This window comes from Alligator mississippiensis, chromosome 10 (genome assembly GCF_030867095.1).
Source record: "Alligator mississippiensis isolate rAllMis1 chromosome 10, rAllMis1, whole genome shotgun sequence".
NCBI classification, from domain to species: Eukaryota; Metazoa; Chordata; order Crocodylia; family Alligatoridae; genus Alligator; species Alligator mississippiensis.
This window is the reverse complement of record NC_081833.1, coordinates 34341433-34365405: the sequence shown is the minus strand read 5'-3', so window position 1 is coordinate 34365405 and position 23973 is coordinate 34341433. Positions and strand designations below refer to the sequence as shown.

The window sequence follows — 23973 nt, the reverse complement described above, 5'->3', positions numbered from 1 at the left end:
AAAGAACTGAAGGACAAAATGTTGGAAGTTGAAAGGAAGAACAACAGGATTGTGAGATTGAAACTGGACAATGGAGGCCAATTGATGAGCGTGACGAGCATGTATGTCCCACAAATAGGGAATCCAGTAGAGAAGGAGAACTGGGAAAAGGTGGATGAGATGACGCAACAGGTTCCAGACAGTGAAATAGGGGCAGGGGGTAGACCTCAATGGATAAGTTGGGCAAAGTAGAAATTGCTACATGGGGGACATATATTCAGAGACCTCAATGCAGAGGGGGAAAGGATAGTAGATTTTGCAGTATCTTACTGTCTTGCAATTTCAAATACATTCCTCCAAAAATGAGAAGAACATTTGATCGTGTACAAGAGTGGACTTAGAGAAACTCAAGTGGATTATTTGCTAGTGAGGAAATGGGGTTGGAAAGAGGTGAAAGACTGTAAGGTGATCCCAGGATGGTAGTCATGGACATGAAGGTGAAAGCTGTAAGACATAATTTTCTCAACTCCTTGATATTTAGTAAGTGCTGGAGGTTGCAGCAGGAAAAGGAAACTAAGAGAGGCCTTCAGAACAGGAGTGTTGGAAGAAGTAGGTTGAAGAAATAGAAAACCCTGAAAGTTAGTGGCAACAGGTGGTGGATAAGATCAAGAAAAAAATCTGAGGAGCGCCATCTGGAAAGATGCCTATCAGGAAGGAAACATAGTGGTGGAATGAGGAAGTCCAGAAAGAGGTACAGGAGAAAAAGGAGAAGTGTAAGAAATGGAAAGATACAGGGGACCCTCTGGACTTTGAAGTATACAAAGTAGAGAGGAAGAGTGCAAAGAGGACTGTTGTTAAGGCCAAAAACACTGCAACGGATGATATGTATAAAAGGCTATAAACAAAACAGGGACAGAAGGAAGTGTACAGGAATGCTAAGAGAAGAGAAATTGATGAGAGATGTAATGTGAGAACGATCAAGGACAAGTCTGGGAGACTGGTGGCGAACGAAGAAGAGATTAAGGACAGGTAGAAGAACTATTTTGAAGATCTGATGAACAAAGAGAACCCAAGAAGTTTGCAAGCAAATGCCACAGAAAACCAAGGCATGGTGACTGACATCAGCAGAATGGAGGTGAAAAGAGCACTGAACAAAATGAAGAATGGTAAAGCAACAGGACCTGATGATATACCAGTGGAAGTTTAGAAAGTCTTGGGGGAAGAAGGAATCAATATATTGTGTAAGCTGTTTAAAGAGATATTTGCAATGGAGAAGATGCCAAATGAATGGAGAGGGAGTGTGTTGGTGGCGATATTCAAGCAGAAAAGTAATGTCCAAGACTGTGGCAACTGTCAGGGAGTCAAATTGATGTCTCACGCTTTGAAAGCATGGGAAAGAGTGGTGGAGAATCAGCTAAGGACTGAGATAGTCATTGGAGAAGGCCAGTACAGATTCATGCTGGGGAGAAGTATCATGAATGTGGTTTTTGCAATAAAACAGATGATGGAAAAATACAGAAAAGGTGATAAAGATATCCATTTCATTTGTATTGATATGGAGAAAGCCTACAATCATGTACCCAAGGAGGAAATATGGGAGTGTCTGAGAGTTAAGGAGGTGCCAGAGAAATATGCCAGAACTGTCAAGGACATGTATTGGAAATGTACATTGAAAGTGAGGAGCAGTTCAAGAGAGAGAGAGGGAGTTTTGAGGTGAAGGTGGGCATACACTAAGGGTCAGCTTTGAGCCTGTTCCTGTTTGCAGTCACGATGGATATGTTTACTGAACAAGTAAGAAGGAGACCACCCTGGAACATGATGGTTGCAGATGATGTGGTCATTTGTAACGAGAGTCTAGAGGAAGTGTAAACTGGATTGGACCAATGGAGAGAAGTGCTAGAGGGAAGAGCAATGAAGATTAGTCTATCCAAAACGGACTATATACACTGTGATTTCTCTGAGGCACTTGATGCTGGAAATTTGATAATCAATGAAAAACATGTTAAAAAGGCTGACAAATTCAATAGGCCTGTGTGAAGTGTTAACTATTCAATTCGGATTCGGCCAATTCAGAGGGACAGTGATTTGATTTGGTGATTCAAGTCTCTGTTCTGATTTGATTCGGCCGAATTGGATTCGGAGATTCAGCCATAGACTATAATTGGGAATCACTAAAATACCTATAATTTTGTCATTTTTTTGCCAATTTGGATTAACACAGCAGGGATGGTAGACCCTTATGAGGGCATGAAGCCTGCTGAGTCCCAAGGAGATAGGTGCAGATGTTTCTGTGAAAGTGCTGCTCAACCTGTTGAAAGCAAAACTCATATCGCTTGTGTGTATTAAGGGGTGTAAATTGTAGCCGTGTTGGTCTAAGGACATAGGCAGACAAGGCTCTTTGGGTCAATCTGATATCTTTTATTAGACCAACTGAATAGTTGGAGAAATATTTCTTAGCAAGCTTTCAGGTTTAAAAACCCTTCATCAGGCTGAGGAAGCATCTGCAGTTGGTGTGAATGGAATGAATAGTAAAGAAGCCTAGAGGCTGGGCTGCAGGCAAGAAAGCCAGTCAGTGAAAATGTAAATTGAGGTGTCAGGGGGTGAAAGACAGGATGGGGGCGCAGGGATGTAGCAGGTAAAAGTGGAGAGGTACCTGGGGAGTCAGATGTCAGGCAAGTTGTAGTGTGTCAAAATTCTAATGTCTATATTGAGTCCATGAGTTTTTATATCCAGTAGATTTATGAAGTGAGGTGTTTAGGCTTGTCTGTGAAAAGTAGTTTGGAAATTCAAACAAGCACTGAACCTTGCTAACCTCATTACCAGAACCAACCTTCCTACAGCCCAAAACAAACCAAATGGATCCAGACCATACCATGACAAGAAATGCAAAACCTGCCAACGTATCTCCAGTACCCCCACAATTACTACACCCCACAACAAAAACATCACCATTCCTGGATCTTACAGCTGCACCTCCAGAAATGTTATCTCTCTCATCCAGTGCACCAAATGCCCCGATGGAAAATATGTAGGAGAGACCAAACAACAATTGTACACCAGAATGAATGTACACTGGACATTATTATAAAGACAAGAACATCCAATTACCAGTGAGGGCACATTTCTCATAAGAAAACTGCTCTCCAGTCTCTCAGTCCTGATCCTCAAAGGGAATTTACAAAACACCTTTTGTAGACAAGCCTACAAACTTCACTTCATAAATCTACTGGATATAAAAACTCATGGACTCAATATAGACATTAGAATTCTGACACACTACAACCTGCTGGGGGGAGTCTATTCCAGACTCTGGAGACTTGGACGTTAAAGAAGTTTTTTCTTAGGTCCAGTCTAAAACGACCTTCCAGCAGTTTGCGACTGTTTGACCTTGTCTTCCCTTGAGGTGCCCTGGTGAACAGACATTCTCTAAGATCCTGATGCACACCCCTTATGTACTTATAGGCTGCCACCAAGTTCCCCCTGAGCCTTCACTTCTCCAGGCTGAAAAGTCCCATGCCTCTCAGCCTCTCCTCATAAAAACTGCTCTCCTGACCTCTGATCATACGTATGGCTCTCCTCTGGATTCTCTCAAGCTTCTCCACATCCTTTTTGAAGCGTGGAGCCCAGAAATGGATGCAATACTCCATCTGCGGCCTCACTAAGGCTGAATAAAGCAGAAAGGTGACATCTTGGGTCTTGGTTGAGATGCATCAGTAGATGCAAGGCAGGATTTTATTTGCTTTGCCAGGTGCGGCATCACATTGGTGGCTCATATTCATTGTGTGGTCAGTCATTACCCCCAAGTTTTTTTTTTAGTTATGGTGGTAAGATAAAGCCAGAGATTTCAAACAGAAATCTGTAATTAGAGGTGCGCTGATATATCTGTCCATATTGGATCGGCACCGATAAAAGAAAAATTGACATTATCAGCAAGGGGCTGCCCAGCCAGGGCAGGGCACTGGACATAACCATGGGCAACTAACTCATCCAGGGTGCGGGGGGGGGGGAAGTAGCGGGGCAGCTCCCTGCCTCTGCACACAACCATGGGGGTCATGTGCCTCCCAGATTTGTGCACAGGGTAAGGGCGGGCTGTGGGCTCGGGGCTGGGGGTTGTGCCGGCCTCTTCCAAGCGGAGGGGCTGGGCTAGGGCTGAACTCAGGGAAGGTGGCAGCAGCACTGGGAGAGGGGGCTATGGGGAATTTTTGGGTGGCTATAGCTCACCACGTAGCCCCCTCTCCAAGCACTGCCATTCACCCCAAGCACAGCCCTGGTCCAGTCTCCACTGGAAAGAGGCCAGTGCGATCCCCAGCCCCAAGCCTGCATCAGGCAGCCTGCCCTCACCCTGTGCACAAATCAGCTTACTCTGCCCGACTGCTGCTGCCAGACCTGACCACACTGTTCGGGCACCTCAGCTTGTCCACCCTGCCCATCTTGCTCCTGCTTGCCACTCCGTACCTACCTGCGGCCCTGTCCCATCCACTTAGCTGAGTACACCCTGCCCACAGGGGTCCCAAGCTGCTCTCCATGAAGACCCTTCCCACCCACCCACCTGCTTTCTCTGTCTGGCTCCCCCAGCAGTGGTTGTGAGATGGACAGGCCCAGGGCTGGACAGGATCAATTGCCCTTCACCCCACCCCACCCCACCCCTGCGGTGGGCTGAGTCAGCATCCCAGCCCCCAACTCACCAAAACTTCTTAAATGGCTTTCCAGCCCAAATAATTGTCCACCCCTGGTCTACACATTACCAGGTCTTTCAGAATGTTGCCTACCTACTTATAGTGATAGGTAGCCATCCTAAGGGCTAAACTGCTTCATTACACATAAGTAGACAATTAATTCTATCACACTGCACTACCAGCTGGTAAATGCACCTCCCATATTGTCCATAATTAATCTAGGACCCAAATGACTTCTTCAGCTTATCTCTGACATATGCTTGCATCTGAAAGCTGCAAGGCTAGTATATAAAACAGATCCAGGGGCAGATCCATGGGGGTGCAGTAATAATCAGCTGCCATTTCAGTGTTACAGATGCAGTGATGGCCTTTTGAACACAGTCTTTTTTTCTAGATTTTATCAGTGTAAGTACATTTCCTTCAATTAAAGTTCCACCTGTAACTATATCTAGGAAGGGAGCTTGGCTGAACCAATTATTGTTTTGAATAGTGTGGATTTTTAAATGGCAATTATGGACTACCTTTATGTTTCCACAAACTTGCAGGTTATCCCATATACATCTACTAAATGTCACAGCAAAGACATGTTGTGATAATAAGCAATCATAAAGTGACCTGATTTTTTGCATTTTGCCCCAGGGACCATACTATGTAAATAAGGTAATAATGAGATGTGAATTAATCTCCAGGGTCACAGGAGGAGGAGTCAATTGATTCATGAGCTATTTGTGCACTATTTAACTGTACATTTACAGTTGCAAGGAGTTTATAAAGCTGTTACTAGAATCATGTAGCCTTGAAAGAACATAAATATTAATATTTTTAAATTTCCTGAAAAATTAAGTGAGATTGTGATTGAAATGGAAAAGAAACATCTGCAGATTTTAAGCAGTATTTTGGTAAGTGATCCTAGAAAAAAATGCTAAAAAATCTCTCATGAATATGAGAATCAAAACCACTTGCCTTCCTATTTTCACTCTTTTTTGGAACAAGGTAACTAACAGAATATCAACCAATTTTAATTCTACCAGAATTTTGTAAATAATAGGGCTGTGTGAAGCTTCAGTCCCTGATTCGATTCGGTGGAGATTCGGCCTGATTTGGTGGCCAGATATCTGAATCAAATCCGAGGACCCTTTAATCTCTCTGAATCGAATCGGAACCCTCCGAATCAATTTGGAAAGATTTGGAAAGATTCAGAGATTTGGACATAAGAGACAGCTTTAAATGTTTTTTCTACATATCTCTAGGTAGCAGGGGCCCATGAATGCTACGATGCTGTGGTGCATAAAGCGTCCTACAGAAGCACAGGGGCGCTCCCTGGCACGCTTGGCAGCAGACCTGGAAGTGGACCAGAAGCACTTTGTGCCCCTCCGCGCCTCCCCAGCTCGGTGACTGGTGCCTCCTGGGTGTGCTGGGGGCACCCAGGGTCCCCCTGCAGCCAATCGCAGAGCCAGGGAGGCATGGGGGGCCCCCCAGTACTTCTGGTCCACTTCTGGGTCCACTGCTGAGCGTATGGAGGCTCTGCCTCCCCCTGCCACCCTCCTGTGGGATGCTCCATGTGCCCCAGCATTACATCAATCATGAGCTGCACCTGCTACCTCAAGGTATGTAGAAAAAGCTTTTAAAGTTGTGTCTGTGTCCAAATCGCTGTTCTGCAAATCAGCATTGAATCTTCAGATTCAGATTTGGCCAAATCAAATAAGGGACAGTGATCTGAATCAATTAATCGAATCACTGTCCCTGATTCAGGCCAAATCCAAATTGAATAGGGCCCACTTCACACACCCCTAGTAAATAACTATTCAGTAAGTTCATAAAGTTTGTAGAATGGGTGAAAACCTGGAGATGCAAGGAGACTGCAAAACCCAGGAAGACGTTAATGTTAGATGAAACTAAATCTAAAGCAAAAAATATAGAATTCCAATGGCTTTGACTTTCAAGCAATATCTAACATTAAACATAGATCAAATATAAAAATATATATATTTAATGAAATATTAAGGAATTTTTAAAAGCACTCAAGCTTACAGTTTCACAGCAGATCTTAACAAGAAACGCTTATCTATGCTGGAGCATACACATAAGAGATACATTTGGGTTTATATATTCTCCTCTATCTCCCTTCATGTATTTTTATCTACTGGTAGTTACAAACCACTACTTAGTTGCCTATAATGAGTCTCACTTCAACCTTGGGGCTAGGGACAGAAGTTACACATAAACTAGTTTAAACCTGTAACAGAACATAAGTTCAGTGCACATAAACTAGTTTAAAAATGGCCGAAACTGGTGTAAAATAAACCTGGTTGAATGTAGTATCAGACTTAACTGATTTGGGTCAAATTGGTTTATGCAACCTCTGCCCCAGACCTCATCCTGGTTCAAGTTAAATTAGAGTCTCCCAGAATCCCAGCATGTTTTCTAGCCCTGGGCTGGACTGTTTGTTCCAGCAGTAGAGGTGCCATTGGTCCCATATTGGATCGGCACTGATACAAGGAAAACTAACTATCGGCCATCAGCTTTTTTTGGCTGATGTGGCCAATAATGTGGCTGATAAATGCCCCGTGCATGTGCACAGCCACAGTGCAGCATACAGGTAGCCAGGAGCGCAGCCCAGCAGCATGGAGAGCAGTCAGGTCCAGCTGGTAAGTCTGTTGTGAGGGAAGGGGCAGACAGGGGGTTGGGACAGATAGAGGCCCCCGTGGTGAGGGAGGGAGTGGGCTGGGGTAGGTACTGAACAGCTGGAGCAAAGCGCAGGACGGAGCCGTGAGTGGCTTGTCCAGAGGGCACGGGGAGGTGGGGTGGCAGCTTCCGCCACTGCACGCACCCTGGGAGAACATAGGAGCCATGTGTCCCTGGATTTGTGCACGGGGAAGGGTGGGCTGCCACTGCAGGCTGGGGCCAGGGCTGCGCTGAGCTCTTCCTAGTGGGAAGCTGAGCTGGGCTGCACTTGGAATAGGCAGCAGTGGTGGTAGGAGGGGATTTACAAGGAGGCTGAAGCCATCCCAAAATCCCCCATAGCCCCCCATAACTCGCTTCCCACTGCCACTGCCACCTGCTCTGAGTGAAGCCTGGCCAAGCCTCCCACTGGGAAAAGCTCAGTGCCGCCCCAGCCCTCAGCAGCAGCCTGTCCTCATCACATGTGCAGATCCAGGAGCACACGCCCCCGTGACGTCCGAGGGTGTGTGCAGTAGCAGGTGCCACCCCGCAACTTTCCCGCACCCTCTGGATGAGCCACAGCTCCATCCCATGCCCTGCCCCAGCTGGACAGCACCTGCCCCAGACCCACTCCATCCCTCAGTGCAGGGGCCTCAGTCTGTCTCCCCCCCACTCCCCTTCCCTCTCCACTTCCACTACAACAGACTTACCAGTCTAATGCTGCTCTTCAAGCTGCCAGTCCACATATTGACAATCAGATAGGTATCAGGCGATATGGCTCATTAAAAATGGGCCATTGGTATTGGCCCAAAAAATCTCTATCGGTGCACCGCTATCCAGAAGAGAAGGGTTGGAGGTGTGAGGGGGAAGAAGAAAGGCAGGAACTGCACCCCCAGGCAAACCCTATCTGGGGCCAGGGAGGGGAGTTAATCCCCCGCTTCCCTGTTACACCCCATTTCCCCCAAGTACAGAGGTGCTCTGCCCTGCTAAACTTACTGAAAGTTACTGCTGGCTGCAACTGTGGACTACAAATCCCAGAGGCACCTGGAGGCAGGAAGAGGAAGTAATGAGCTACCCTGCAGAGTCCTGCTACTGTGATTGTGTACTGCAAATCCCAGAGACCTTGGGGGTAGCAGGAAGAAAAAGCAAACACACAGCCCATGCTGGCTTCATGCCAGAGCCATGCTCTAGTGCCCCCTGGCTTTTGGCCTGAGCTTCTCCAGGCATGTGGCTGCATTTCCTGAATCAAAAGTGAATGTCGGTCCAGTTGTTTCTCAGTTTAATCTCTGCATCATAAACTAACCTGCAAAGACTAAATCAATTCAGCCTTGGACTTTTTGACAGTCTGTACATAGCCTAGAATAGGGCTGCGCAGAGCTTCGGGTGCTGACATGATTCAGAGGAGATTCGACCTGATTCAGTGGCTGAATCTCCAAATCCAAATCAAATCAGGGTACCAATTAAAAGGTCTGAATCAATTCAAAGCTCTCTGAATCGATTCAGAAAAGATTCAGAGCTTCAATGATTCAGGCAGTCCCTGCCTACTGCAGCAGGGAGCTGGAGCCAGACTTGGAGCTGGTAAGTAGGGGGCGGGGGAGGGGAGACTGGAGGAGCAGGGAGGGGACCATGAGGGGACCCCTGCCAGGCCCCATCCCCTGCCTGCTCCCCCCAGGCCCATCAACCCCTGCCCACTCCCCAGACCCCCCATGGCTGCCCCACCCACCCCAACTCCCGGACCTTTAAGAAAGCCCAGACTCACCAGGTGCTGCCAGGTGGGGGGGGTGATCCCCACTGCCCCCCACTGCTCCACACCATGTGAGGGGCTCTGCCATTAGCTCCTCTGGCCCCACCCCCCACTTCCCCATGGAAGCTCCGGACCTTTAAGAAAAAAAACAAACCAAAAACCCTAGACTTACCAGCTGCTGCAGCAGTCTTGGGACTTCTAGGGGCTTGTGCAGAGCCCCCCATGCAGCATGGGGCAGTGAAGGGCAGTGGGAGTTGCCCCTTGCTGGGCAGGAACCAGTGAGTGCAGGGGTTTTTTGGCTTTTTTTCTTAAAGGGCTGGAGCTGGGGCAGGCAGACTAGCCATGGAGGGTGCAGGTTGGGACAGCGGGGGGGGCAGTCATGGGGCTTGTGACAGAGCCCCCCCATGCAGCTTGGGGCAGTGGGGATCGCCTTCCCTCCCCCCCCCCCCCCCCCCCCGGTAGCACCTGGTAAGTGGGGGCTTTTTTTTTTCAAAGTGCCTGGAACTAGGGTGGGCAGGGCAGCCATTGCCAGGGCTGGAAGAGGGGGCAGGGGATGAGTGTGGGTGATCTGGCTGAATCAATTTGGGACAGTGATTTGAATCACCATATTGAATCACTGTCTGCTGAATCGGCCGAATCCGAAGTGAATACTAGTGTCTTCACACAGGCCTAGCCTAGAAGTGATTCATTAGTTATGCTGACAATTAGAAACAGTAGATAAGCAGCCAATTTTGCAAATGCCCCACTGTAAGTGATTCTTCTCTTGAACTCTTGGTAGTGATCTGTTCTTGTGGTTTTCTTGCATTTTATTAAACATTTTATTTAATTTCCCCCCCAGCAGATTTGTGGTTATTTACTAGCCTTTATACACTTTGCAAGTAGTATTAGAGAAGATGCTTAAGCTGAAAAGCAGTTCTGATGCAACATCAAATTTGTACAAACTGTGTCTATGGACAAATACATTTTGGAATTAGAAAAGGATTTCTAACAATGAGAGTGAAGTTTTTGAATGGTCTTCCAAGCACGGTCAGGAGAGGGAGTGGCAAAGGATCTGAATCTCTTATAGTAGACAGGGAGGTCTGGCTCAACAATCCATACAAATGATATGTCAAATCATATATTTATAATCCCAAAGTTGGAGTATAAAGGTAACTCTCTTGCAGTGTGGAAAGTGTATGGAATTTCCATGCTTCAGGGCTTTTGCTGGTCACCTATAGGGGCCAGGAAGGAATTTTTTCCATTCATGAACATTACTACTGGTGATGTTGCCTCTTCTTGCTGAAGCTGTGTGCCACTGACCCACAGCTAAGGCTGTGGGTGTGTGTGCATGTGGGGTGGGGGGTGTTGAGTGGGGTACACTAGTTCCTGCCAGTACCTAGAAAACCCACAGATTTCTGGTTATAAGGTCTTGTTCTTCCAGTTAGGGTCATACTAATCAATAAGTTTGGGGACAGGCAGGAATTTTCCTGCCACAGCCATTGGCACAGGCTCTGGGTGTTTTTCCTTCCTCTGCAGCATGAGGCATGGTTCTTTTTAAGGGTCTTCTGAGCAACCAACCAGGAATTTCTCTATCATTGTTGTGACAGAGGATTGGCAGTGCTTTTATCTTCCCTCCTCTGACCCTATGGCATATTATAGGATGCCCTTTGTGTTTTGGGTATTGTGTCTTGTAGTTGTGTGTGACAGCTTAAGTGATGGTTTGGGGATTCTTTTGGCAAGTGTTTGTTTGTAAATGCAGGGGACTGGACTTGTTAGCCAAGGACTCCCTGTGAGTCTTATGTTTATGTTCTCTGTGGTTACATTCTACTATGTACGAGAGCATGGGTACAGAGCCCTACCAAAGTACAGTCCATCTCATAGCCTGCCTTTGTCAGAAATAAATATACTCCATGCACGTAGCCAGCAATGCCTCTGAAAAATTAATGTTTTCCTGTCTGTTGTGTTATTGACCTGTGTGGATTGCCAATAACTTAACATTAGTTCTGCAATAACCTAAGCACATTATCCAGGCTGCTAAAGCTACCCAAGTCTCCATGATGGGTGGGTCTACATTTGCATATTAATGCAAAGCAATAAACTCTGGCTCCTATCATGCTGGAGTTTATTGCTTCTGGGCACTGCGTTTACATGTGTGCCTGGGCCTTCAGCATGTTGAGCCGGGTCAGAGGAGCCCCAGGCTGGCAAGGGTCCTTGGGGGTCAGCCTGCCCGCCTGGAACTGCTCTGACTCAGCTCAACATGCTGCAGAGGGACTGGCTGGGACACAAGTGCACTTCAGTGTGGACCTGGCAGGCACTGAAGTACTCTTGTGCCCCAGCCAACCCTGTCGGAGTCTACATGTACACTGCTGGACAAAAACAAACAAACAAACAAACAACCCTTCCTCAGCAGAATAGTACTTGTATTTACAAACACTAACCTGCTGCAGAGTTTATTAATTTCCTGCGGACTAATAGGGCTGCACATGTAGATACTGAGATGTTTGCTATAGAGCCAATTAGCCAGCTCTTCAGTAAGTGTCTCATATAGATGTGCCCAGTGTGTTTAAGTTGCTCAATACATTGCCATTGCCACTCTCCTAACACATTTAGCCACAAGTGTGCTGGCATGATTTCATGTTTCTGGATAGTCAAGAACCATTTTGCTTAAATGCACTAAAATGGCAGTTCCATAATCTGATGACTGCAGGTCTCTAAAAGATGAACATTGTTATGTTTTAAAGCTTGTGCTATGCCAGAGGTATAAGAGGAATCTACCATCATACAGCTACACTGCATGTCCACTAGCCAATAGTACTTTACTACTTCTACCATAGTACAGGAGTTCAAAATATCACAGGCTTGTTTTCTGCTTGGAACTTTTCACAGATTAGAAAACAAGTTATCTGAAGTTGTTTATTTACTTGACTTTTTGGTTTTTAAAGTGCTTCCACATGCGTGTCTTGGGCTGCTTGTATCTTTACTTATAAAGATTATTTGACCTGATTGGCTTAAAGTGTAGGTGTAGTGGGTTGCCAGTACAAATAACACAGTTTTTATATTTTTTGGGAACACTTGCCCCACAACACACATCATAAAAACCATCAGTCTGTGAACAGTCAAAGACATAGCCAGTACAGAATTAACTCATGACCTCGGGTCTTTTCCCAGACCTCAAGAAGGTTACTCTGACTCTGTGCTGCTTTCTCTCTTTCTCTGGAGTGAGTTTCCAGATTCATACTCATCACTTAGACCAGTGCTTCCCAAGCTTTTCTTCAGCATAACCCCTCACTCCCAACCCACAGCCCCCCATTCCTCCTCAGTGCCCCAGAGCCAGGGCCCGCAATGCCCTGCCATCCCCCACCAGTGCCTAAGCCCCATCTGCCACCTGCAAGGAGGCAGCAGCTGCTTTTGTCAGAGCAGAAAGTGGTGACAGGCTTCCACCCCTCCTCCCTCTGCCCCTTCTTTTGTGGGTGGCACAACCAGAGTAGAGCCCATGGAGGGAAGAGGGGGAAAAGAATGCAGACTGACTGTTGCAGGCTCAGGGCTCCCTGCCCTGTTGCATTCCTCCTTCCCACCCCCCCAGGGACCGCACCTCCCATCAGGCAAGCAGGATCTGACATGGGAGGGAGCACCATGCTACCATGACAACCAAGCTGAGGTGCCTCCTGCCCACCCAACTGCAGAGCGGGCACAAGTCTGCACTGCTGCTGCACCTCACGTTGGTAACCATGATGGTATGGCACTCCCTTCTGTGCTGGGTTCCACCCATTGGACTGCAGAGGCAGTCCCTGTCTGGAACTGGTCCAGCCCCATTGCAGCCCCCCAGCCTGCTGCAGGTGCAGAAACCTCATGACCCCAACCATGGATGTTGATACCCCATTTGGGGTCACAATCCACAGTTTGGGAACCACTGACCTAGACCCTGAAGGGGTTCTCTGGCTCACTGTTGTTTCTAGTCTCACAGCCCCCTCATTCACCCTGTGGTCTTTTCCCAGGCTCCAAGAGGACCACTCTGGCTCTGTGCTGCAGCTTCTAGCCTCAGAGTCTTCTCTCTCTCTGATGAGGTCTTTTTCAAGACCTCAAGAGAGTACCCCAGCTCAGTGTTGTAGCCTAATAGCTCTCGCTCTCACTTCTCTGTTCTCTCCCTAGCAAGTTCCCCCAGCTTTCTTCCCTAAGAGCTTTAACTTCCTCTGGCCAGCCAATTATCTTCCTCAGCTGGCCAAGTCCTCCAAGGCAGGCCTGCAATCAGTTGCTTACCACCTGCAGCTGGCCTGCAGCCCCTGCAAGGTTCAGGCAGCTACAGCAACCTGCTACAGTAGATCTTTCCATTGTAAGAGTAGAAATGTAATAGCACAGACCACTAAGTATCAATTATTTGTTCAGCACCTCTCTCCCCAGTATCAATTGCTGAAACCTCTGCCAGAATGAAGAGCTGCTTTTCCCTTTGAGAACTGACAGGTGAAAGCACTGATACTAGTTTAAGGTGTTCCACAAACATGGGTCAGCTGGACAACAAGGATAACCTGGTAGGATCCTATTGTTTTAAATGTTTTAAAATGTTGAGTTGGCACTTAAAACTGGCTCAAAGGAGAGTCTCAGCAGCTTTTTTATGAGACACCCACACTTTGCTTAGCCAGCCTGAAAGCTTAAAAACCAGCCAGATTTCTCTTCATCTAAGCCTATTAGGCTCAGCTCTGACAGGAAATTATGTACAAACATTACTGATTTCCTTGTTAACTAGCCTCATTCTCTTGTTGCCCTGAAATTCATTATTATTTATTTGTATTACTGTAGTGCATAGAAACCCTGGTCATGGACCAGAACCTCATAGGAATAGGCTCTGTACAAACACAAAACAATAAGAAGATCCCTGCCCCAAAAAGACTCATGTTCAAAGACAGAGACAATGGTTATATAAAGAGGCAGAGGGAGGAATATAAGGAAACAATGAGACAACACTGGTTGGCATGATAGGCAATAGTGTCAGTAGGGTGGCCATCATAGAGGACAGTCCAGTTATTTTCTGTCCTCTATTGATATGAAACCCGACACCTTTATGTCCTCTATTTTCTCTCTTCTCTTGAAGAGAAAAAGAGAGGACATAAAGGCATCAGGTTTCGTATCAATAGAGGACAAAGTAGCAGAAAACCAGAATGTCCTCTACGATGGCCACCCTAAGTGTCAGCACCCTCATGACTTCAAGCCATTGCTAAGGGTTTAGCATCATGGCAAAGAAGATGAAGGAGGAAGTGATGATAGAAAAGATGGGATATACTTTTGAAGGCTTTGAAAGTGAGGACAAGTAGCTGATGTCTGTTGTGATAATGAAGTGAGAGCCAGAGGAGGGATGCAAAGATAGAGGACATGGTCAAAGTGACAAGAGGAAAATTATCTTTGCAAGCTTCTTTAATGGTACAGTTGCTTTTGTCAAGCTAGAGAAAAGAATGTGCACTAACTGAGATGTAAAATAGGAAAGCATAGTTTTAGCTGTGCACATGAGTTGGAAGGGTCCTTTCTTAGAGATGTTTGGCAGAAAGAATCAGCAAAAAGTAGCCGTGGTTTGGATCTGAGAACCCTGAGATTGCAACAAGCCTGCAAAGATGACCTCCAGATTAGAGAACCAAGTGACATGGTAAATTGTGCCAATGTGTGACAAAATAACACTGCAAATTCAGTGTATTGTCCAGCATATGGTACCATAGGACGAAGTAGGTGTCAACCCTAATTCCCTATAAGATACGCATGGAGCCATATTTACATCCTTTACAAAAACAGTTCATCTACAGTTACCATTATCCAGATTATAACCTTCACAGCCGCATCCAGCCAGAGATCCCAGGGTAAAAAAAAACCCATGCAAAAAAAAAGCGGAGCAATGCATGCAGGGGCAGCACGCACCACCCAAAACTGGAGCCTGGCCATCTGGAGCCATGCTCCGTCTGCTGGCTAGGCTCCAAGCAGCAGGATTGCCACTGCTGCAGCACCAGGATACCCCCAGGACCCCAGATAAGGTTGCTGGGGCTAGCCTAGTGCTGGCCACAGCCCCCGTTACCCCACCCAGGGTAACTTACCACATGCCAGAGGGTGCATGGCTCACAAATAGCAGTGGCACAAGGTGTGCCACTGCTTCTTGTCCCTGGGGAAACAAATGTCCATGCTTGTGTGGACACAGCCGACAAGTCTAACTCAGAAAACTCTGTCAAGAGAGGTGACAAAAAGTGAAAGGGGAGAAAATAGAAACTGCTCAATTAAATAAGCTGATGGAGAATAGGTTTAGGTTGGAGATCAGACGGCAATATTTTACAGCTAGGGTGGCCAAAATCTGGAACCAATTTCCCAGGGAAGTGGTCCTCGCCCCTACCTTGGGCATATTCAAGGGGAGGTTGGATGATCACCTGTCTGGGGTCTTGTGAACCCAGCATTCTTTCCTGCCTGTGGCAGGGGGTCCTGACCCTAGCTACTATGAAACTATGAAATTACAAATCTGCCACAGCCCAAAAGCAACAGGACTTCAGCTCTGGAAGATAGGTGTTTCATCAACGTGGAACTTGAGTTCATTTAACTTACTTCTCTATCAAGTGATGTGGATCTAATTGACAATATTGTATTTCACAGCTACTGTCTAAAAGATAGGAACCACTAAACTAGAGTACTTCAGCTGGATGTTGAGGTTTGATTAGTGAATGTTTGTATGGAGCTTTGAAGTAATAAAGCATTGTAAATGCTGAATCTCACTAGTAGCAGTAAGTGGGAGATTTGACATAAGAAAGATATAATCGTTTACAGGCATGATAAGTAAGCAATCTTCTCACAGGAATCTGTCTTCTTATATTGTAATCAGTCACCCCTTCCTACTGTGACAAATCACTAAGCCAGCAATTTCTGTAGTGTTAAGGATCCTAGAATTACAAAATTAGTGATAGAATTTCCTTTTTTTTGCCAAATTTCATTCAAAACAATTTTTGGATGTTACACTTTTTAAAAATAAATATTTTTTTTTACTGTCATTACACAGGGAATCTCTCCCACCTCCAACTAAAAGTTCAAGTTACCAATCACAGCCTAGGAGCCTGAAATGCATCCATTCAGGAAAATGGAAAACTTTGGTGAGTGGAGTGCTCATACTTTTGCATACCCTTGCAATGTATTGCCAGCTTGCCAGAAACGCAAATGCTATGCTAAACTTTATAAAATTAAATTAATCTGCCAGCGTTTTCCTCCAAAGCAACAAGAATTTACATGGGTCAAAGGGCCACACTGAAATGCTGTTTGCATGTCACAATGTAGCTACATAAGGCTTGGCACTTACATAAGAACATAAGTGGGTCAGACCAATGGTCCATCTAGCCCAGTATTCTCTCTCCTAACAGTGGCAGAAATGGATACTATAGAGGGAGAGCATTGAACCAGATATCTCTAGAGTAACCTATCCTCTTTTCAATATCCTCCTGGTATCCACCATTATTGTTTTAGAGATGCCAGAGGGAACTTCTCCAGCCATTCTGTTCAGTAGCCATCAATAAATCCATCATTCATTAATTTATCCAGTCCCTTTTTGTTAACTACATGTTGCATAAAAATACTTTCTCTTGTTAGTCTTAAACCTGTCACCCACTAATTTCACTGGGTGGTCCCTAGTTCTAGTATTCTGGGCTTGCGGAATAACAGTTACCTGTTCACTTGATCCACACCCTTCATGATTTTATGGACCTCTTATCATATCCCCCTCAGCCTTGTCTTTTCCAAACTGAAGAGTCCTAGCCTTTTCAGTCTCTCCTGATATGGCAACCACTCCATATCCCTGGTCATTTTCCTTGCCCTTCTCTGTACCCTTCTAATCCTAATACATCTTTTTTGAGATGTGGGGACTAGAACTACACACAGTTTTCAAGATGAGGTGTATCATGGATTTGTATAGTGGCATGATGATGTCCTCCATTTTGTTTTTAGTTCCTTTCTTAATGATGCCCAACTTTGAATTGGAATTTTTGGTTGTCACTGCACATTGAGCTGATGTTTTTAGACAACTATCTACAATGACTCCAAGGTCTCTTTCCTTGCGTTGTAACACCTACTTCAGACCCCGGCACTGTGTACATGTAGTTGAGGTTATTTTTCCCTGGATGCATTACCTTGCACTTGTCAACATTAAAGTTCATCTTCCTTTTTTCTCCCGCCCACTTAGCTTGGTGAGTACTTTCTGCAGCTCCTCTCTATCAGCTTTGGGCTTGACTACCCAGAATAATTTGGTAACATCTGCAAATTTAGAGATTTCACTGTGTACCCCCATTTCCAGGTCATTAATGAAAATATTGAACAAAATAGGGCCCAGCAATGATCCCTGCAGGACCCCAATTTGAACTCCCCACATCCTAAAAAATTACAATTTAGCCCTACCATTTACTTCCTATCTTTTAATCAGCTCTCAGTCCACAAAATACCCTTCCCCCCAATCCTGTGATAAGACAGTTCTTTAAAAATCATTTGATAAAGGACCATGTCAAATGCTTTTTGAAAGTCCAAATATATTATGTAAGCTGGATCCCTCTTGTCCACATCCTTGTTAACACCTTCAAGAGTGTAGGTTGTAGCTATGTTGGCCTAAGGACATGGCAGACAAGGTTCTTTGGTTAAATCTGATATCTTTTATTAGACAAACTCAAATAGTTGGAAAAATTCTTCTTTGCAAGCTTTTGGGTACAAATACCCTTCGTCAGGATGAGGAAGTGTCTGCAGATGGTCTGTGCTCTTCCTGGATGGAGTAGTAAAGCAGCTAGAGGCCAGTATGTATGCAAGAAAGCCAGTCAATCAAAATGTAAATTGAGATGGTCAGTAGGTGAGAGACAGTTGGGGAGAGGGGAAATGAATGTAGCTGTAATCAGTGGTTGGGGGGGCAGGATGAGACTAGCTGGTAAAAAGTGGAGGGTTTACCTGGGGAGTCAGATGTTAGGCGGGTCATTATGTGTCATATCCAATGTCTATATTTAGTCCATGATTTTTTGTATCCAGTAGATTGATTTGAAAACCTTTCACAGAGGAGCCTATGAACTTCACTTCATCAATCTATTTTGTCAGGCAACGTGCAAAAGTGTGGGAAAGAAAAGCTATAACCAGGGTGATTGGAGAGGAGGGGGATTATTAATATCTTTTATGTAGCAAAATTTAAGCAGGCAAGATGATAAAAGGGGCAGGATTTTAAACCAAAATCCTGCCATTCTAATAATAATATTAGTTAAGAATAAATATGTTATTAATCCGTCCCTACATCCAGTCTGATGTTCATATAATATGTTTTCCCCTTGTACCCATGCTTTGAGATGATATAACAAGTGGTGCCCAAAAATTTTAGCTGAAACGTCTATCAAACTTATAGGGCAATAAGATTCTGGCTTATCTTTTAAACCTTTCTTGAAAATCGGTACAATACTACTTCCTTTCCAGGAATCTGGGTGTGCCTACCTCGCTTCAAATACCCACGCATGCGCTGCCCTAGTGGTGGGCTCAGTGAGGATTCGTGTGGCCACTGAGAGGGATCTCAATCACCCCGGAGAAAGCCCCTAAACTCACCTGCCATGACTTTGAATGTATTTCCAGTGGAGGGGTCTTCCTCTGTAGGTCCCTTGGAGTTGATCACTCCTCCTGGCGGATATTTGCGGGGCTCCACCTCCCTTACACCCCTTCCTCACACCAACCTCCGGCGGGCCACTTGATGCTAATGCGGCTGTCTCTCCGGTTTAGATGACCTTTGATCTTCACGCCGTCTTCAGAATTGGTTATTAACTTCATTTCTTTGATAGGCTGTAGGCCTACTGGATAAGCTTGTTTTGTCTATCTTCCCCATCGTCAATGGCTACTTGCTGAACCTCCTGATCACCCAGGTAGAATGGTGTCAGCCAGCTCCCCCTCAAGGCAGACCTAACCACTGAGGCACCCAAAGACTAAAAAAAAACTAGACTACAACCGCCACATGGAAGACCACATACAGCCCAGTAGTAACTGAGGAGAAAAAAGGATTTTTAAAGAAAAGGATAAGAGGGCGGACAGAATGGAATGAGATCAGGATCCACTACTGCTTCCCTCCTTCTGCCCTAGAGCCTGAACCAGGTGGCGCCCCCTGGTGCTGCTCCACTCTGCACTCTTGTTGGGGTATCTTCTGCCTTTCCCCAGGTCAGCTTTCCTCCATGGCTTGGTACCTATGAGAACCTGGAGTAGGAAGCCTCCGCTGCCTCTGGGTCTGCTATGGCTCCTTCGGGAGCGAGGTCGTCCCCTGGACGCAGGTGCTGCTCATGACCGGCACGGGGTTTATTCTCTGCCACTCGGGGTACCTCTCCCCAAGTGCAATCCGCCCCCTTGTACCAGGGCTGTTTGCTGCCAATGCAGAGAGCCTCCACAGCCTCCACTGCTGCTCTCTGGTCTGGATTCTTTCCTTTGTGTGCTGTCTGTAACCGGTGTGGAGAGCCTTCACAGCCTCTGCTGCCTCTCCCGCTCTCCCCGTTGCTGTTCTGGCGCTCCCTTTTATCTTCGCCAGCCGGTGATTGGTCCTCATGTCACCCATTGTCTCCAGCTGTATATAGGCGTAGCTCGTGAACCGCGCGGGCTTCACTGTTTGTTCTTTTGGTGTCTGGTGTCCTGTGGCTGGTAAGTAGTTTCTTTTTGGCGGGGGGGTTCCCACAAGTTGTGTAGCTCCCATCCCGGGGTCCCCTAAGGGATGGGTCTTTCATACTTTCATAGTTTCATAGTAGTTAGGGGTCAGAAGGGACCTAAATAGATCATCTAGTCTGACCCCCCACCACAGGCCGGAGCACACACTGGGATCACACGACCCCAGACAGGTGTTCGTCCAACCTCTTTTTGCATTTACCCAAGGTAGGAGCGAGGACCACTTCCCTAGGAAGTTGGTTCCAGATCCTAGCCACCCTGACAGTGAAATAGTGCCTTCTAATCTCAAACCTGAATCTGTTCTCCAGCAGCTTCTGGCTATTGTTCCTCATCACCCCAAGTGCTGCTGGGGGGAATAGGGCCCTTCCTTTTTGCTGCTGATCTCCCCTAACGAGTTTGTAGGTAGCCACCAAATCCCCCCTCAGCCTCCGCTTGCTGAGGCTGAACAGGTTCAGGTCCCTCAGCCTCTCCTCATAGGGCCTGCCCTGTTGCCCTTCAACCAAGCGGTTGGCCCTCCCCTGAACCCTCTCAAGGCAGGCCACATCCTTCTTAAAGTGCGGTGCCCAGAACTGGATGCAGTACTCCAATTGAGGCCGGACCAATGTCACGTAGAGGGGGAGTATCACCTCTCTAGACCGGCTTGAGATGTATCTTTGGATGCACAACAAGGTGCAGTTGGCTTTGCTGGCTGCAGTCTGGCACTGGCGGCTCATGTTCATCTTGGAGTCAATAATGACGCCAAGATCCCTTTCCGCCTCTGTGCTCACAAGGGGGGAGCTCCCCAGCTTGTATGTGGAGCTTCACTCTTTGTTCTTTTGGTGTCTGGTGTCCTGTGGCCAGTAAGTAGTTTCTTTTTGGGGGGGGGTTTCCCACGAGTTGTGTAGCCCCATCCCAGGGTCCCCCAAGGGGAGGGTCTCCAGCTCCCCCGTGGTTGTGCTCTGGGACACTGGGATTTGGCTCAGCTCAATTATAGAGTTATACCATTTTTCCAAAATCGGAGTCTACCATTTGATGTTATCAATGTAAACTTCCACTGGTATTCTATCTAGACCTGGGGCTTTATTCTTCTGTTGTGATTTGAGGAGATGTGCTATTTGATCCTTTGTTACCTGATACTTAATTGTATCAGTGGGGGGTTTATTATCCCCTAGATTTCTATTTATTTGTTCCATATAAGAAGTACACTGATTGGAAAAATATTCTACCCAACTGTCTGTGGTAATATTATTTTCAATTTATAATTAAAATTAGCTGTTCCCTTTGATGCAAGTAGCCAGAAGCTTTTACTATCTTTAGCAATGATTGCTGGCCTCAATTTATCCCATTGCTGATTATAATATTCTTTTTTCTTATTCTGGAGAAGTAGTTTATATGCTTTCCATAACTTTCGAATATCACTCCAAAACGTTGTTCCAATGTACCCAGTTTTCCTTAATTCCCTGACTTTCCTATTTAATGGTCTTTTCTGCTCTACACATTCTTTATCAAACCAGGAAGCATCTTGTTCCTTAAATGTCCATATAGGATGGGAGGTTGGAGGTACTGAGAGGAGTGGATGGAGAAGATCCTTAATTTTCTGGCAGTGCTTTAAAATCTTCTCTGGTTAAGAGAAAGAATTGATCTGACATAGGAACTTGCCCAGTGTCTTCTGCTGTAAAAACTAATGCAAATAATTTGTTTAGCTTCTCTGCTAGGGCCTTTGATGCTAGAGCCCCAAGTGCACCTTTTACACCTTGGTCATCCAACAGTTCCACTGATCCCCTAGCTCACTTCCTGCTTGTGAAATATTTTTTAAAGTTTTTATTATTAATTTTAGTATCTTTTGCTAGACACTCCTTACATTCTTTTCTGGCCTGCATTCTTTCACTTTTTCTACTTGATCTGCCAGAGTTTGTGAGCTTTCCTATTTTCCTCATTTAGGCACACCTTCAATTTTTTGAAGGATGCCTTTTTCCCTTGAATGGCCTCTGCTATTAAATGATGTGAGGGTTTTATTGGTCCACTTGATACCCCTTTTTTGGTATGTGGTATTTACTTTTCCTGAGCCTCTAATATGGTATTTTTAAACAGCTTTCAAGCTGCCTGCAGGCTTTTAACTTTTTTTGACTGCTCCTTTAAACATCTTTCTAACTTCCTCATTCTTGTTTAATTTCCTAAAGTTGTATATTGCTATAACGGACTTTTCTAGCTTACTCCCTTCTGTTCAAATATTGAATGGGTTTATGTTATGGTCGCTATTACAGAGTGACTCACCAACAGGTACCTCCTGAACCAGCTTCTGTGTGTTACCCAGGGTTAGGTCTAGGACTGCTCCTCCTCTTGCGGGTTCCAAGATGAGTTGTTCTAGAAAGCAGCCATTTATCACGTACAGAACTTTTATTTTCACATCTCACCCTCATGAGGTTTTTACCTTGTCTATATGTGGATAGTTGAAGTCTCCCATTATTATTACCTGTCCTATTTTAGCAGCTTCTCTAAACTCCCTGAGCATTTCATAATCCTCTTCACCTTCCTGATTCGGTGGTCGGTAGTACAATCCAGATACTATATATATTTTATTCAAGTATGGAATTTCTACCCACAGATATACTATGGTAGTTTCCCTTTCAGGTAAGATTTTTATGATGTTACTATCTATACTATCCTTAACGCTCAATGCTGCTCTTTCACCTGCACATCCTACTCTGTCATTTCTACATGGTTTTTAACCTGCTAGAACGGTATCCCATTGATTATCGTCTTTCCACCGAGACTTTGAGATGCCTATTTTGTTGAAGTCACCATTTAATACCAGGCAATCTAGTTCACCCATCTTATTTTTTAGGCATTTTGCATTTGTAAAGAGAGAGTTATAAATGTTGTCCTTGCTTAGCTCTCTGTTACTGCTCATGCTATTTGTCTGGAACTCTAGATGTTCTGGCTTGTCCTCACTGTTATCTACAGTTATACTTCTAACTCCCCAACTATTCTCTTCAAAACAGTATTGAATCTGAAGGATGTCCCACTTTGGGTTTCTGTTAACCCAGTCTGCATGCTCTTTTGCACCCACTGGCTTTCTTCCACTTTTTTGTTTAAAGACTGCTCTGATTTCAGATTTAATTTCAACCTATGTAGCTATGCTTGCCCTTCTGTGCCCTTCATAAGGCTCCACTCCAGTTGTGTGCATTCTATGGCACGTTTACTTGCTTTTCTCCTCAGACCTGAGGAAGAATAATTTTCATTCAAAAGCTTGTCTAATGTTATCCTAACCATACAGTTTGTCCCATAAAAGATATCACCCCAAAAATTTTGCCTCTCACATAATTCCTGGAGCATCACAGTCACAGCATCACTCCAAACACTGCAATATAATTAATAATTAAGATAATGATTATTATTTCATCCCCTTTTTTTAGAAACCCTGTGCACAGGGATTCACAAGTTAATTCTGCTTTCTTTTCAGCCCTTTCAGTTTTCTGCTGGTAGTCATTTATCCACATGGCCTGCCTATGCATCTGGGCAAGCAGTCCTACAGAACAGTCAACCCTGTTGTGATCCTGAGAAGAGAAGGTACGAGTAAGAACAAAGCTTTAGGCAGGAAGAGTTACAGCATGAAAGAGAAAATACAACTTTGGGTCTGGGAAATATGCTTAGAAGTACCAGGACAGCAGAAAGAGGTTTTACTTACACCAGGGAATCACAGAACAAGTCATAGGTGCTGACTTTTTAGGGGGGACACATGGAAGATGATGGACACATGGAAAGTTTTACACATTTCAGGTGACAGCCCTTTTCCTGAGGGGTGCCAGGGCCCTTGGGCCCCCCTGTGCTCAGCACCTCCAAAACAAATTCCCCACCATTGTGATTGCTGGTTAAATTGCACCAGTGAGAATTCTAGCCTCAGATAGGGGCAGCATCCCTCAAGATAAAAAATGAAGCATAGCCAATCCTGAGCAGCAACTGCAGGAAGTATCAAGGGTGTATTTAATATTCATTGTTCCTCTTGTTAGGAAATACCTCAGATTGGTTCTGCAGTTGCCAGTGTAATTCTATATTGATTCCCCAGTGCACATTATATGAGGCCAATAAGCCACCAAGAATTGCTGATGATACTTTACTAAAAAGGCTTGAAGGTTTTTAACCGCAACTGTTTTAATTAGCACAGTATATGCAGTGTGCTTGAGGGGACAAGGAAAGGAATACTTCCCTGGATCTCCAGAGGGCATGCAGTGCTGAAGAAGCCCTTTTCAAATAATTGGTATTTTTTCCTGAGTCACTTCAAACCAATTGTTTAGC

General features: G+C 45.4%; 1 protein-coding gene across 4 annotated transcripts in view; it reads left to right on the top strand.

Moving 5' to 3' along the window:
* The window catches only part of TSNAXIP1 (translin associated factor X interacting protein 1), a 94304-nt gene that overhangs the window by 1204 nt on the left and 69127 nt on the right, over positions 1–23973 (top strand). For 3 of the 4 annotated variants that reach the window (XM_019488976.2, XM_019488977.1, XM_019488975.1), the window contains exons 2-3: positions 16055–16145; positions 23141–23247. In XM_019488976.2, coding sequence (XP_019344521.1) covers positions 16055–16145; positions 23141–23247 — 198 coding nt within the window. Of the gene's footprint in view, positions 1–16054; positions 16146–22282; positions 22309–23140; positions 23248–23973 lie in introns of those variants that run through there. The other variant, XM_059713632.1, reaches the window with a different exon arrangement.